Source organism: Lynx rufus, unplaced genomic scaffold (genome assembly GCF_022079265.1).
Source record: "Lynx rufus isolate CCGP_SWC_20201006 ecotype Redwood Valley unplaced genomic scaffold, mLynRuf1.p SCAF_7, whole genome shotgun sequence".
NCBI classification, from domain to species: Eukaryota; Metazoa; Chordata; class Mammalia; order Carnivora; family Felidae; genus Lynx; species Lynx rufus.
The window spans coordinates 64,938,267-64,955,015 of record NW_025814889.1 but is presented as its reverse complement, the minus strand read 5'-3'; the positions used below and the strand labels follow the sequence as shown (position 1 = coordinate 64,955,015).

At 34.7% G+C, this 16,749-nt stretch overlaps 1 protein-coding gene across 4 annotated transcripts in view; it reads right to left on the bottom strand.

The window, feature by feature from the left end:
* DNM1L (dynamin 1 like) overlaps positions 1–16,749 on the bottom strand; it is a 49,062-nt gene that overhangs the window by 14,965 nt on the left and 17,348 nt on the right. For all 4 annotated transcript variants that reach the window (XM_047066937.1, XM_047066938.1, XM_047066939.1 and 1 more), the window contains exons 2-8: positions 15,543–15,690; positions 10,646–10,692; positions 10,166–10,237; positions 7,742–7,828; positions 6,118–6,280; positions 2,355–2,475; positions 505–636 (exon numbers count right to left, since the gene is read on the bottom strand). In XM_047066937.1, coding sequence (XP_046922893.1) covers positions 505–636; positions 2,355–2,475; positions 6,118–6,280; positions 7,742–7,828; positions 10,166–10,237; positions 10,646–10,692; positions 15,543–15,690 — 770 coding nt within the window. The remainder of the gene's footprint in view (positions 1–504; positions 637–2,354; positions 2,476–6,117; positions 6,281–7,741; positions 7,829–10,165; positions 10,238–10,645; positions 10,693–15,542; positions 15,691–16,749) is intronic.

The window sequence follows — 16,749 nt, the reverse complement described above, 5'->3', positions numbered from 1 at the left end:
AGTAAGACAAAAGAAAAAACAGCTTTCATTTTAGTCATTTATAAATTACCTAAAAAGGTCTTCCAGTCCCTCTACCATCAGTGGGTATTAAGAAATTCAAGGTACATACCTTAAATTCTTTTTATGAATAATAGAAGGCATCCAAAAATAAGACTAGATTATGTGAAAAATTATAAATTTTAATTAAGTTCCTGAAATCCCAAGTGGAAACTAAGTCATTTGTTATCTAGTTCTAGCACCAAAAATAAATGACTGTCAAGAACTTCATAATTAAGATGTCTTAAAATTCCCTTGCGCATTTCTAAACTCCATAATTTAATGCCAACCACCCCAATAAAAAAAGATATCTATATTACAAGAACCTATAAGAAACAAGACCTGAAACTATATACATAAGAATATTATGAAAATATAAAGAACTGAAAATGAGAGCTCTCAGACACCTACTGGCAAGCAAACAAACAAACCAACAAAATCTCATTTTTCAAGAGGTAAAAATGTTACCTGTTGAGAGTCCTAGCAAGATACTTTGTTCCATTTCTATTAGCCAGGGATGGGTATTTCTTTTGAAGAAAAGCATATTCATCACGGATTGAATCAGTTACACTCTTCTTATTGTTAATGTCTAGCTGGCTCCTAAGGTTGAAAAATAACAAAACCTTTCAACTAAAGTCAACTGAGGTCTTCTACATACCTTGGATGATGATGATCATGATGATGATAGCACCAAGCATTGTTTGTAATGCCTGATATGGATTTATTTAATTCTTGCAGTAATACTATGCAGTAGGTATTATTCCATTTTATGCCAAAGGAACTGAGGCTCAGGGACATTAACCTACCCAAGGTCACATGTTAAGTACTTCAGCCTGTATTCAATCTGTGACTTGTAAGTAAATAATGCCTGAATAGTTTAGGACTCATAACTACCATTCACTATAGTCAAAAGCAGTACTCTTAAGTAACAGGGATAGACATGTGAAAAAAGTAAAAGCATGATAGCCAGCTGTATATTTTATCCATGGACAGGCAAGGATTTCTACCAAAAATAATTAACTTGAAGAGCAGTCAACTACAAATGCAACAGTTTTATACCACCAGCTCGCATGAAAAGAGAGTGGGAATTAAACACACACACACACACACACACACACACACAAAAGAAAAGAAAACAAGAGAAGTCAAAGTATAGGAGAGTTAGGACATACGAATAAAGCAGACAACTGAAAGAGATCTTGGCTATCACTTAGTAAAAACATTTTCATTTTATTTATTTGTTTAATTTTTTTTTTTTTTTTTGAGAGAGAGAGAGAGAGAGAGGGAGGGCGTGCAAGTGCAAGTGGAGAAGGGGCAGAGAGAGGGTGACAGAGAATCTTAAGCAGGCTCCACACCTAGCATGGAGCCCAACCTCAGGCCTCGATCTCACGACTGTGAGATCATGACTTGAGCTGAAATCAAGAGTTGGACACTTAACAAAATGAGCCACCCAGGCATCCCTTTATTTATCTATTTATTTACTTTTTGAGGGAGAGAAAAGCAGTATCATTTTAAAAGGCCTAAAACCCAAACATGTTAGGTGTCATTTAAGGCCACATTATATATCTAGTTTAGAGACAAACTAGGACTAGAACCCAGATCTCTGTTAATTTCAGTGCTGCCTACTTTATAAAGGCTTTGGACTAAGAGAGTGCTTCATTTGAAATCTGCTCTCACCATGTGACTTTGGGAGATATAAAACTTGAGCCTTCTAATTATAAAATAGACACCAACACCTACCTCACAGCGATGTTGTAAGGGTTCAAAGAGATACCATTTGCAAATTGCTCACAGTAAAGTCTCTAAAACATAATTAGACACTCAGCAGTAGTTTCCTTTCCACAATTTTTAATACCAGCTATTCATTATTAGAATACCTTTAATAAAATTTCTCCAAGTCACATCCTGGCAAATATAAAGGATCAATCACTAATGCCAGAGGTGTTAAACCAATTTATTAAAATCTTACCATCTTAACAAACTCTTTCTTGATTGCATGCAAATTTAAATAATACTCTTTTTTCTTATCCAGTGCACTCCTCATACATAACACAATAGGCAGGAATTTTTCAAGCCTTGCTATTAAATTTTCTTCCACTTTATAGCACTGCTTACTTTAAAAATCCTTTCCATTACAAACACCCACAGGAGGCTTTAGTGGATCTTTTCTCCCTTTAGAGCACTGAATTCCTAACAATACCACAGTTACAGTAAAAGGGAAAAAGAGGGATCATATCACATTTTAGATTACTTTTTAAAATTCAGATTTGCTCTGAAATGGGAATGCTGCAATTATTATCCCATTCTTGATTGCTGACCTGTTAACTACTCCAATTATTCCAAGTTTGACTGGTATAACCCTTCCCATCAATACATCCATGGCATCAGTACCCGCATCCATGAGGTCAAGTTTAGTGATTACAGCTAAGGTTCTGCGACCTGGTAAATGCAAAAAAGAAAAGATATTGATCCATTAAATAAAGCTATTCAGTATTAATAAAGAAAAATCCTCATCTATAATCCCTCCTTAATGTTACTTCTGTCATCATTTTGGCAGTATTTTTCCAGCCTTTGCTTATAGATACTTTTTAAAGTTTATTTACTTTGAGACAGAGACAGAGAGTGGGCAAGTGCAGAGAGAGAGGGTAAGAGAATCCCAAGCAGGCTCTGTGGGGTCAGTGCCAAGCCAGAATCGGGGCTCCATCTCACAAACCACGAGTTCATGACCTGAGCTGAAATCAAGAGTTGGATGCTTAACCCACAAATACTTTTTAAAAACTTACTTTAGGGGCACCTGGGTGGCTCAGTTAGTTAAGCAACTGACTCTTGATTTCAGTTCAGGTCATGATCTCGTGGTTCATGAGTTCGAACTCTGCACTGGGCTCGAGCCTGCTTGGGATTCTCTCTCTTTCTCTCTCTCTCCACCCCTCCCCTCCCCTGTTTTCTCTTTCTCTCTCTCTTTCAAAAATAAATAAACTTTAAAAAAAACAGAAAATTACAAAAAGAACTTATTTTAATCATCATGTAAAATTAAAAAAATTTTTCACATATAGTGTTTTTTATTAGCTTCTTAGGGCTCATTTTTTAGAAGTATTTTATTTTTTTTATTTTTTATTTTTTTTTAATTTTTTTTTTTTCAACGTTTATTTTATTTTTGGGACAGAGAGAGACAGAGCATGAACGGGGGAGGGGCAGAGAGAGGGAGACACAGAATCGGAAACAGGCTCCAGGCTCTGAGCCATCAGCCCAGAGCCCGACGCGGGGCTCGAACTCCCGGACCGCGAGATCGTGACCTGGCTGAAGTCGGACGCTTAACCGACTGCGCCACCCAGGCGCCCCTAGAAGTATTTTAAAAATCTATTTAAAATTTACTCACTCCTGTTGTATTGTTCCAGGAGTTTTGATAAATGCAAAAGAGTTATGTCACTTCCACCTCAAGACAAAACAGCTGTATCACTTCCCCCCAAATTTATTTGTACTACCACCCAATCAAACCCCTTTTCTTTAAAAAAATTTTTTTCAATGTTTATTTTCGAGACAGAGGGAGAGAGAGAGGCACAGAGAGAGAGGGAGACACAGAACCCAAAGCAGGCTCCAGACTTTGAGCCATCAGCACAGAACACGACACGGGGCTCAAACCCACGAACCGCCAGATCATGACCTGAGCCGACGTCAGAGGCTCAACCAACTGAGCCACCCAGGTGCCCCTCAAACCCCTTTTCTATTCCTAGATTTGCTTTTCCAGAATATGACATAAATAGAATCATATACATATATATAGCCTTTTGACTCTGGCTTCTTTCACTTGACATAATGCACTTGAGAGTCATCCGTGTTGTTGCATATATCAATAATTCATTCTTTTTCATTGCAAAAAACAGTGTTCCATGGTACGGATATACTATAGTTTGGTACTTTGAGAAACATTTGGGTTGTTTACAGTTTTAGGAGATACAAATAATAGGTTTTCATTTAACATGGGTAAATGTCTAGGAGTGGTACTGACTGAACTTTTTAAGAAACTGACAAACCGCTTCAAAGTGGCCGGTACCATTCCCACCAGTAATGTGTAAGAACCGCAGCTGCTCTGCACAGTGTCTAATTTTACATACAGCATTTTCAACATTGCTTCACATCTACAAAATCATTCTTTTTAATGATTCCCTACCCATCACTACCTTAATAATCTATTATTATCTTAATCTATTATAATCTTAATCAGTCCCACTATGGGCCATATATTAAGTTGAATTTAATTTTTTGACACTATAAATAATACTCGATGGGACTATTTCTTTACAATATATGACTGGATTCAGATTCCTAGATCAAGGGGTGCCTGGGTGGCTCAGTCGACTCTTGACTGTGGTTCAGGTCATGATCTTGCAGTTCGTGAGATCGACCCCGCAACGGGCTCTGTGCTGACAGTGTGGAGCCTCCTTGGGATTCACTCTCTCCCTCTCTCTTCCCCTATCCCACTTTCTCTCTTTCAAAATAAATAAACTTAAAAAAAAAAATTACTAGATCAAAAGTATGATCCTATTTATGGCTCAAAGTTCAGTTTAAAATCGAATGCATATAAAATGCTTAACAGTTTAAATGATAAATGTAAAATTTAAATAAACCTTTTGATAGAGCTTAATTAATTTATTTCTTACTATTATTTTTTAAGTAAACTCTACCCACAATGTGGGGCTCAAACTCATGACCTTGAGATCAAGAGTCATATGCTCCACCGTCTGAGCCAGCCAGGAGCCCCTAGAACTTATCTTCCAATCTAAAATGAACATGTGGTAAATACTTCTTAAAAGCAGGGCGCCTGGGTAGCTCAGTCGGTTAAGCATCCGACTTCGGCTCAGGTCATGATCTCGCGGTCCGTGAGTTCGAGCCCCGCATCAGGCTCTGTGCTGACAGCTCAGAGCCTGGAGCCTGCTTCACATTCTGTGTCTCCCTCTCTCTCTGACCCTCCCCCATTCATGCTGTCTCTCCCTGTCTCAAAAATAAATAAACGTTAAAAAAAAAAAAATTAAAAAAAATACTTCTTAAAAGCTTTAAATTAAATAAAAATACTTTTAAAAATTACTGTTTATGGGAATTTTAATTAGTAGCCTTAGCATTAACTTTTCCTACCAAATTTTTATTTCAAATTCTTCTTCAAAGCAAGAAAAAAGAAAACAGGACACAGCCCACAGAACCCCCAAATACTACAGTAAAAAAATTAGATCCTATGTGGAGCAAAGCTACATTTATTAGCAGCAATAATAATTACTCTCTTATAAGCTGCCATTGTATATATACTATGAGATGTATATCACAGCATTAATCAACTATCATACAATGATCCAGAGTATGAACTAATCCTTGGGGTTATGAATACTTCATAAAAGGATTTTACCTTTATTTCTAAGAATTTCCTCTGCCTTATGTCTAAATGTTTTCTACCTCTGCAGAATGTAGATAACCACAATTAGCTACTGTATCATAATTGACAATGATCAATTATGAGTTAATTATTCTTAGAAGTCAGCTAGTCAAAAATCTAAATCATTTTATTTCTACAAAACAAACCGTCCTTGAAAAGCCATCTTATTATTTAAAAAAAAATTTTTTTAATGTTTATTTATTTTTGAAGGGGAGAAAGACACAGCATGAGCAGGGGTGGGGCAGAAGAGAGGGAGACACAGAATCCAAAGTAGGCTCCAGGCTCTGAGCTGTCAGCACAGAGCCCAATGCAGGGCCCGAACCCACGAGCTGTGAGATCATGACCTGAGCTGAAGTCAGATACTTAACTGACTGAGCCACCCAGGTGCCCCTCATATTATAATTTTAAAGTCATCAGGTAACCATTACAAATATAGACATTATGTTAAGTATTTTTGCCTTGACTATACAGCAACTAACCCATTAAAACTTTATTTTCCATCCGAATCTCTATTTGTAATTATAAGCAGAATAGAAGCACATTGTTTGTTAAATCTGTATTAACAGTTTGATATTCCTTTTAAAAATATTCCTTTCTTGAGGGTAGATTTACCACTGTTAACCAACCATATCTCATTAAATATAAACATTTGTCCTTACCATCTGGATCTACCTCTCTTGAAATCTTAAGGGCCTCTGATGTGGCCATATCGGTATTAGCAGCAGTGACAGCAAGGATGATGGAATTTGGATTACTGATGAAGCGAAGAATGAGCTCTCGGATTTGAAGCTCAATATCCTTAGGTTGATCACCCACAGGCACCTGAACCGAAGAGAAATGAAGGAACTAGTAATAAAAATCAACTCAGCCTCCCTTCACTTAACCTACAGAATGTAGGCATTACTCCATTTACAGTTAAAATGAAGAAAGTATATACATACTACTAGTAGTGGTATGTATGCATTTGGTAATACGTGAAAGCCTCAAAATGTACCTCTTGCAAATATCAGAAGTTTACTGTGTGAAGGATTGGTCAGTGCTAATTCCTAGAGACAAATTCATTCATTCATTCATTCATTCATTCATTCATTCAATTACCAAATATTTATTGGCAGCCTAATATATTTCAGGCACTGTTCTACATCACATATGTCATGGCAGTCATTAAGAAAAAAGAGACTGATAATTATTTGAAATCAGATTATGCTTTTAAATAATGAGGGAAGAACTCACTCAGATAATGACATTTGAGAGAATGGCCAGAAACTGAAGGAGATAAGGGAGAGTTACATGCAGATATCTAGTGGAAGAATATTCCAGCAAGATGAATGATAAGGTCAGAACACTGGAACAGAAGGAGTTAGAAGAGTAACAGGATACTTTAAATCTCTTTTTAGAACTTAAGCTTTTACTGTGAATGAAATGAAAAGCCAATGGAGAGATTTTGAGCCAAGGAATGACACAATCTAATTTTTACCTTAACAGCATCATTCTGGCTGATTACTTAACAGATTATGAGGAAGACCCGTTAGGAGGCTGTTGCAGTAACGCAGGTGAGATGATAGTGGCTAGATGAGGATGGTAGCTACAAATGTGTATACACAACAGAGTTCTAGATATATTTTAAATGTAAGGAGAGCCAAAAAGATCTGCTCACAGAGTAGTGTGGAATAAAAAAGTATCAAGGCTGACTACAAACTTTTTGGCTAAGCAACTGACAGAAGAGGGTTGCCATTTATTTAGTTGGGGGAGATTACAGCAGGATCAAGTCAGCTTGAGGGACAGGTCAGAAATTTAGCACGAGACATAACAAGTTTGAAACGTCTACTAGACACGTGTGTGGACATGCCAAATAGACAGTTACAAAAGTCTGGAGATGTTTAAATGCTGTCAACATACAGACATTCATGTATTTAAACCCATAAGTTTCGACGAAATCATCAAGGCGGGGGTAAGTGTACCCACTTGACAAGAGGTCTAAAAACTGAGCTCTAGGCACTCACTGTTAACACTGGGAAGATAAGAAACCAGCAAAAGAGACAGAGAAGGAGTGGACAGTGATGCTGGAGAGAAACCTGCAGAGTATGGTGTCGTGGAAGCCAAGTAAAGAAAGTGTTTCAAGGAGAAGGGAGGGCTCAACTATATCAATGCTGCTAGATCAAGTTGACTGGAAAAAAAAAAAAAAAAGGCTGATTATTCTCATATAAGGTCAAGTAAAAACCACATTTGTTCGAGTGAAAATAAACATGACCAAATCCACGATGAGTAACAACTAATCTTTACCTTGGTCATTCCTGGCAAATCCACAAGTGTCAGATTGACAACATTGGGTGAAAAAATCTTAAGATGAATTGGCTCAGGGCTTACTCCCTAAAAATAAGTTTTAAAATACATTAAAATCACATTAAAATTTCACTGAAATATAAAAATGCAAAGTACATCTCATTTCAAGTAGATAGACTCTAGATGCTTTCAGATACAAATTAAACCATGATCCCTAAAACATTTCAGCAATCAAAGCCTGATGAAACCCATGGGAAGTAAGGCAGCCAGCCAGCCATATAGCAGGTTATAAGTTTACTCAATCCTGTAACATTAATATACAAAACTTATTTCTCCTTTATTATTCCACATTCTTTTCTCTGGTTCTAGACAGATACAATTTCTTAAGTACGTTTAATAGACTTAGTGCTGAACAAAAGAACACTGTGTCACTATCCAACTTTATGAGGTTCTTGAGTAGACAGTGAGGCATAGGTAACAAGTTATCCACATCAACTTGGTTCCTAATCTTTGAATATCAGGTAGCAAAAACATATATTCTAAGAGACTCCTCAGAAAATTTATCTACATCTTCAGATTCCTGAATTCAAATAGAATTTGGATAGTGAGACATACCTTTATTTCCCTAGACTGAGATCATTATACACACTGCCTTCTCTTCACCACTGGCCCTCTACAAGTTTTAGAGCTGAGTCAGCTACATGTAAAAAGGCACATAGAAAATGTGCATTCATCTTTGCATATGCCCTTCTTTATCCTTTAAAATGTCCTCTCATCTACCTACCTTTTATCTTCCTTCATACACACCCACTGAAAATTTTAATTTCACAGAAAGCTTTTTTGAAACATCCTTTACTCTGAGTTATATTAGATAACTCCAAACTACTTTTCTATTTCAAACACATCAGTGTTCTAAAGTCATGTGCTGATATTCAGCATACCTACCCAGCTTGTGTACTTCTCAGGCATTCCCTTCTCATGTCCAATACAAAGCTTTGCTCAAATGCCTTTACAACTCCAATCTCATAAATATTTTAAATCCCTCAGGGCTTTATGTTAGGCATATGAAATCATTTAGATATTTATACATATGAAATTACTTACATAAGATCAAAGTATCATTTACTTCATTACAAACATGATTTAGGAAAGAAGAGATTTTTCACAGATTTGGGGGTAGGGGACTTCTCATCTTTTGGACACTGTGGGTGAGAAAACCTGCTAGGTAAGTATATCACATCCCCACCGTAAATTAAACATCTTGTTGGTATACAGACTCCATCGTTCATGACATTCAGTCTAGTTTAACTAAAATTTTCCTTTCTGAAACACTAGTCACATCCATTATAAATTCTAGCCCTATGTAAAATTACCACCAATTCCTAAGTTCAATAAATCCATGGGGACACAGGAGAGAATTCAGACTGGTACTACGATTAATAACATCCCCAAAGTTAAAATTATCCCTGATATAATTACAGGACAGACAACAAGCTAATCTAGTTTGCTGCCACTTTTTCTACCTCTTCTATACAACACAATCATTAGAAATTCAGGGAAGTATGGTAGCAGCAGCAGCAGTAACTCAAAGGTTACCAGCCCAGAGTTCAATAATGAACAAAGCTTAGTCAGAGAGATAAATATCCTGACTAGACATAAAGAATTGACGTGGCTCAAAAATGCCTTTGTGTCAGGACAACCTCTTCAGCACAACATCTGGCAGATCAAAGGGCTCAGTGAATACTTGTCGAATATTAGTACTAGGCCAGGGCCCACTTGCTGGATTAAGTAGCCTTTGGATAATACAAGAATGGAGGTTAAAAAAGAAAAGAAAGAAAAGAAAAAAGGAAGGAAACAGAAAGATAGTTAAGGATAAAGAAAGGAGAGAAAACAGAGCATTTATGAGAAACAGTGATAGTGCTTGGTGTCAAGATTAATGGCATCTTAGACATTTTTTTTTTTTTTAATTTTCACAAGGTTAGAAAACAGGAATTAAGTTGTTAACGTTAGTTTTCATTTTCATCAAAGAAAACTTGTCTCTTTACTTTCGTAAGTAAATCTAGCCTTACTCAGGTAAGAGAGCTCTTCAAAATCTCCTAAGTTACATAATGCTTCTTGAGTTAGAGTACAATCAATCCATCAGAAAAAAATAACTTACTATAGCAACATTAAATACAAAAATTATATAAGTGATATATAAATCACAAGATAAACAATCATCTAAATGAAATATTTGATAGTATATGAAAGCTCTAAGAAACAAAAGGGATTTTAAGTAAGGTTTTTATATACTTGTGAAAATACTCCATTAGTTTCAAAGACCAGGACTATGAATTTACAATGCCCATAACACATTATACACAGAATACTCTCAATGATATATTTACTGAGGTTTATACATTCTAACTCTAAAAAGATGCCTACCTTATTATTTCCCGAAATCCTTTCTGTTTCGTTTTCAATTTCTTGTCGAATTTCATCAAAATCCGTGTAAAGCTAAAAATTATTGAAACAAAAAGGACAACATTCATGATAAGATCAACAGTTCTTAAGTGAGGGGTTGATAAATTTCAAGGATGTCTACAGATCTGCTTCAGAGAATTAGTAAATTCTAATATATACATGTATTTTCTAAGCCAAGGAGTCTTAGTTTACATGAGCTTTTCAAAGCTGCCTGATCCCACAACAGTTAATTTCCACATTACAATAAGGCTCAACATAAAGTGTCTTCCAAATAAACTGCTATGGTTAGAAATGTTACTAATAAGATTTATTTTACAAGGAGCAGTTGCTTCAAGATAACATAACACACTGCCAATCGTAAGAAACTAAATTATCAACTACTTGTACAAAAAAATGTATCAACATATTATCTCTTCATAATATTCTTGTGTGATTGATTACCTTATTTTTGGTGTGAAGAAATTTACCCCATTCTTCTGCTTCAACCCCTAGAAAAAGAAAAACTCCATTTATTGGAAACTATAGCAATTACCTTTTTATCTTAGGAATTCAAAAAGACAACACAATATTATTTGTTCCTATTTTGCCACTGACAAGCAGTATTTTAAGACCTCCTAAATTATACTTTCATATTTTAAAAACTATCATATATTTCAAAAAATGACTTTTGAGAGTTACTCACAGATCTTCCTTTTGAAATCTAGATTTGAAATCTAGAGTCTGAAAATAAAATTGTTCATTTCTCTTCATATTTTGTATGTAATTATATTATGGTAAAAGCATATGCTTTGTTTTTAAATATCTTACACATAAAAGCAGTTTATACAACGAAAGTAACTCAAGCAAATGGCTAACAGAAGAAAAACTAAGAATCCTACTGAGTAATGCAAAAAGCACATGTAATAGATTTACACAAATAACTCAAGGTAAAAATTTGCAATATGTAAATGAAACTTTTTTCTTTTAAATTTGGTTTCCTGCTGGTTACCTATAAAGTCACAATTTGGTGTTCCTTTAAAGAGTTCTCTCAGTAGTGCAAAATTATCCTGTAACTTATATGTACTTTCAAGGTGATTTTCCCACCAGGGCCAAGACTATGTTTTCCCTTGGAAATGAAGGTTAGAAAGCAATGAAATGAGTGTTTGTGGGTGGGAGGAGACAGACAGACCCTAGCATATGTACTGTATGGAGTCGCTACTCTCCATGAGTTTCCAGTAATAGGTCTGTTCTTCCTGCACTTCTTGAAAAAAAAGGAAAATATAATTCACTGTGGGCACTGTTTCAAGTGGTCTAAATCTTGGCGAGCAAGTTTTGTTTTATTTTTCTCAGAAAAACTAGAAATGTTTAATTGTAGAAAAGTAACCAAACTGCCTCCCCTAAGCACAGCTATTCTGTGCTTTTTATTCTTTTGCCAAATTCAGAGTTCTAAGTATCCTAATGACTGAGTTCATGAATAACTCATATCGGTCACCTGAAATCAAAATAAAAATGACTAAAAGATAGTTAAATAAATATTGAAGAAAAAGTGATTCAATTCTTTGGTGGAAATAAGTAAATAAAACTGGATCCTTTTTGCTAATAAAATGCTCACCTACTTGAAGCTTAGTACCTTCTTCCAAGAAGTCTCATTGGAGGACTGGAGTAATCTAGGTGAACAGAACTCACAGAGACAGCTACTACGTACCAAAGGGGGGGGGGGGGGAGGTTAATTTACCTTATCGTTTAAAAGAGGTCTAGCTTAACAAGCATGTTTTTAAAAATAAAAATAAAATAAATTACATTCACCACCAAAAAAAACCCTGCATTCTGATGCAATGCCAAAAGGTAACAAGAACCACCTACAATCAATGTGGATAGGCAAATAAAAATGGAAGAAAAATAATGCACACAGCCTGTAAGAGTACGTAAGCACACATGCAGGCATACTAGAAAAAAAAGGGCCAAAAACAATGGATAAAGGAAACCTTTAGAAAGGTGTCTTGAGTTTTTCCATGTAGCAGGGTCTGCAGTTAAAGAGAAACAGCACAGAATGATAAGTTTAATGCTTAACCCTAGTATTTTAAACCTTTTTAAAAAGTCAAATCTGCAGAAACCTGAACACATTTCAAATGCACGGAGCATCCAATTTTTCAAAATTTACAACTGTAATTCCCATTACAATTAATAGTAAATACCTAAAGGGATGTATATGTTTTAAGTGATATAAATGAAGCATACCACGTGCCATAATTTGCTGGTATTTTCCATCACAGCTAATTGTATTACTTCTGGTTTCTAGTTCTAACACAACCGGATTAAAATTGATTCACTTTCCAAAAATCTGCCATAAATATTTGATATGTAGGAAAAGATAAATTGCCTGGCACAAAAAAATCTACAAAGCATACCAAACACATTTTCCAAAACCTCAAAAGTAAATATATATGAGTATTTACCCTATTCATGAAGAATGAGCTTTTTATAAGGGATTATTTTCTTTAAAATACATACTGAATTTAAAAAGAACACCATAAAAACAATTTTGGTCTTTAATCAACATGCTATTTTTGGATTTTGTCTAAAAGGAAATCTGAAAAAAGACTGATTCTTAAAAATATATGAAAGATAAATGTGAAGTTGAAAGTTCAAACTAAATCAGTGTGAATCTATTTTTAGTAAGATTTTATCAGAAAATTCTTTCACATTGGCAAAAGGGGGAGCAAGCTGAGAAATACTATATAAATATACTGACACCTCAATTATCCTACTTGGCTGACAGAATGAAGGATTCCACATTACATAAAATTTCCTGATAATTACACATATTAAACATTAAGATATTTTATTTTAGTCAGTTTTGATGGACCTGTATCTAAAATGGATTATTCTGGGGCGCCTGAGTGGCTGAGTCGGTTAAGTGTCCAACTTTGGCTCAGGTCATGATTTCACGGTTCATGGGTATGAGCCCTGTGTTGGGGTCTGTGCTGACAGCTTGGAGCCTGGAGCCTGGAGCCTGGAGCCTGCTTTGGATTCTGTCTCCCTCTCTCTCTGCCCCTTCCGCTCATGCTATGTCTCTGTCTCTCAGAAATGAATGTTAGAAAAAATTTTTTTAATAAAAAGTGAAAAAATAAAATGGATTGATTATTCTGCTCCATGTCATCCTAAAATATACTGCTCTAAATCAGCCTATTATTGCAAACTTCGGCCTTTGTTACATAACAAAGCCCTCTGAGGCTATAAATCCCTATCCAAAATGGTTAGAAACTGATTTTTTCTTTCTTTTAAGTTTTCCTGTCTGATTATGTTTTCCTTACTTTCTCCTCTCTGGTTTGTCAGACTGTCAGGTAGTTCATACTCTTCTGGCTAACTAAATGTTTATCTGTTTCTTTGTTTCTAATTTTCTCTGGGTTACAATGATTCATGGCCAGGTAGATTGGTTACCCTGAGTATAAAGAGGATCTGATGAGAAAACTAAGGAACTATGCTAATTATTAATAATACACATGAAATTTAATACTCAAAATTTATGAAATCTAGTTTGTGTTCTGGGTAGCTGAGTTGTCATTTTAAGTGAGGATTAAGTGTGTCTTAAGTAATACAAAATATTGTGCGGTTTTTTTTTTACATAAAATGTAAACACTAAGCTTTCAAAAAAAAAATATATATATATATAGGTAAGATGTGCAGATTTGCTGACCAACCACCAAGATGAGAGATATCAACAAAACATGGTGAACATATGAGCAGAGATACTGAGGAACTGACACTTCTGTGGCTGAAATGTACACCTTTTTCTACAAACACTACCCACATCTACAGTTTCTAAGAGACAGGATGTCTATCATTTGCCCTTTTCATGATGACTGAAGAAAATAAAGGGTTAAAAGAAAGAGACCTAATTAATGCCATATAGTTTCTTAAAGTCTGATTTTAAGTTTTCTGGTATACTTCATGATGTAAGTTAGTAGGAATGAAATTTTAAGTATTATTCTATATATTTGAAGCTGAATCATAGGTTAGTTCAACATGATTAAATTCAAGGCTTAGAATTTCAATACTAAACAAATATCATAGAAATACAAAGTGATGAATAATATACCAAGAAGCTACCTAATACACTTAATTAATAGGCTCCTACATATCCTCTGGCAGTCTATCCAAAAATACTACTTGTTAACATCTAAACTTCATTAACTTGCTTTAGTGATTAACTTTCTATAGTCATTGCAGATGCTCATGATAGGTTTTTTTTTTTTTTACTCCTTAAAAAAAAAAAAAACAAGCTATCACTACCAATACTCCTATAATAATAGAAAAAATAATTAAAGTAACTTCAATTTCATCAATACTATCATCCCTTCTTAGATGAGAATCTAAGTAGAATGAAACTGCATTGAAAACAGATCTCTGCAGATGAGTAACAAACATGGTACTCTGCTGCCAATGTAATTAGTTATTTTACAGACTTATAAATAAGAAAGTCTGAGCCAAACACTGAACTAAAAAGGAAGATTAAATATATTATTTTCGTCAAACATTCCAACCTCACTAATATAAATAAATATAAATAGGACACACGCTTAATAAGCAATTTAATATCCACTGATAGACACATTTCTCAAAATATTTTCAATTTAACCAAAGAACTGCTATAAAGGACAGTACATGTTTTTCTCATTTTAATATTCCACATTTGCTATTGGAGGAGTGGGTGGATCTTAAAAATCAAAATAGTATGTGCTATGTAGGTAAGCATGGCAAGAGAAGGACAGTAAAAAAGATAAAAATAAAAAACCAAAACTCTTTCTAAAAATAATATTCATCTTAGCTTGAAGGGCAAAAGATTCAAAATTAGCAAGTACATGGTGACACCAGAAAAGGGAAGGTGAGATAACCCTGCTGTAATAAAAAACAAAGTCATTTTAAGTGTATTTAAAATTTTTAAACTAGAATCTAAATGATTTAAATTTCTAAATCAAAGTAAAAAAGTAAAAACAGTTTTTAAACACTAGGGGAAAAAAGCTTAAAACACTCCAAAAGACACAAAAATTTTTCTTTAAAATAACTGATTTCTATTTACTGAGTATCTCACTAAATTCTCCATAAACATTAACAACAGTTTACTAATAAGCTGAACTACCAAAAAGGTAGTATTCCAAACAAGTCTACTTATGGTCCTCAAAACTTACTGTTTTTTTTTCTTTACATGAGAAATGATGCATTCCACCTCTCTTCACAGGAATTCTGCTTTTGTTATAATAACCACTAATTTCTGGTCTAATCTGGTCTAATGTGTTTTTAAGATTCAAGCAAAAATGAAGAATTTTTAAATAATTCTTATTCCGATTCTAAAATTTACCATTTTCTTCTCCTGTTGTTTTTCGCTTATCTTCGGGTGAAACATGGACTAGCTGCAGAATGAGAGGTCTCCGGGTGACAATACCAGTGCCTCTGGGAAGCAGGTCCCTCCCCACTAGGCTTTCTAGCACTGAGCTCTTTCCACTGCTCTGAAAACAGAATACACAAGAGCAAAATGAGTTTCTACATAGATTTTTTAAATAACTTAAAAAGACTACACTGACAAAGCACCATACAAAGAAATTAAAGAAAAAATTACTGCAAAGACTTTTAAAATGAAAGTTTAGTTTTATTTTCTATTACATGATCTTTATTTCTTTAAAATAAAAACTCCAAAAAGAGAGATTAAAGTCCTACTCTCCCCCGCCCCCCCCCAAAATAAAGTCCCACTCTCCTGTAATTTTCCTACTTTTTTTGATACTCTCCCAACCAGGTTTTCAAAACCTGTAATACTGGCACGTAATGTTATGTCTATGAGAATATATTACTTTAAATGGGGTAGCACTACATGTATTTTTCTCTAACCGGCTTTTATTTTTGATGTAGCAATCACAGATAATATTCCATATCAATATACTAACATCTGTGTTTAATGGTCAAATAGTATTCTACAGTGTGTAAAGCCAAGCTTGACTTGGACATTTAAATGGTTTTTGCTACCATTAACAATGCTACAGTGCACATGGTTTATACATATAACCTTACTCACTTATCCTATTACTTCACTGGATTTAGTTCATTAAATGAAATTGCTAAAGAGCTAAAGATTAAAGAGCACAGAGATTTGAAGCATTCACAGATGCTGTCAGACTGCACACAAGAAGGCAGGAACCAAGCTACACTTCCCATTCAATCTGCTGCAGCCCCATTAGCAGTGGGCATTATCACTTTTTTGAATCGTTGCTACTTTGATAGATGAACACTGACAGCTCGTTTAAATTTACATGATTTTATTATTGAAGTCAAGGATCATTTTGTTTAAAGATTTTTTGTATTTTTTCAGTGATTGTTCAAATGCTGGCATTTTACATTTCTTATTAGCTTATAAAGCCTCTTTACCCATAAGTACTTCACTTTTGTTCTGAATATTTCCCAACTTTTTATTTTGAAAATTTCAAAGCCACAAGAGCTTTGAGAATATTAACAGTGAATGCTCATATCTTAACAAAGATGCACTGAATATTAACATTGGACACATATGCTTTATG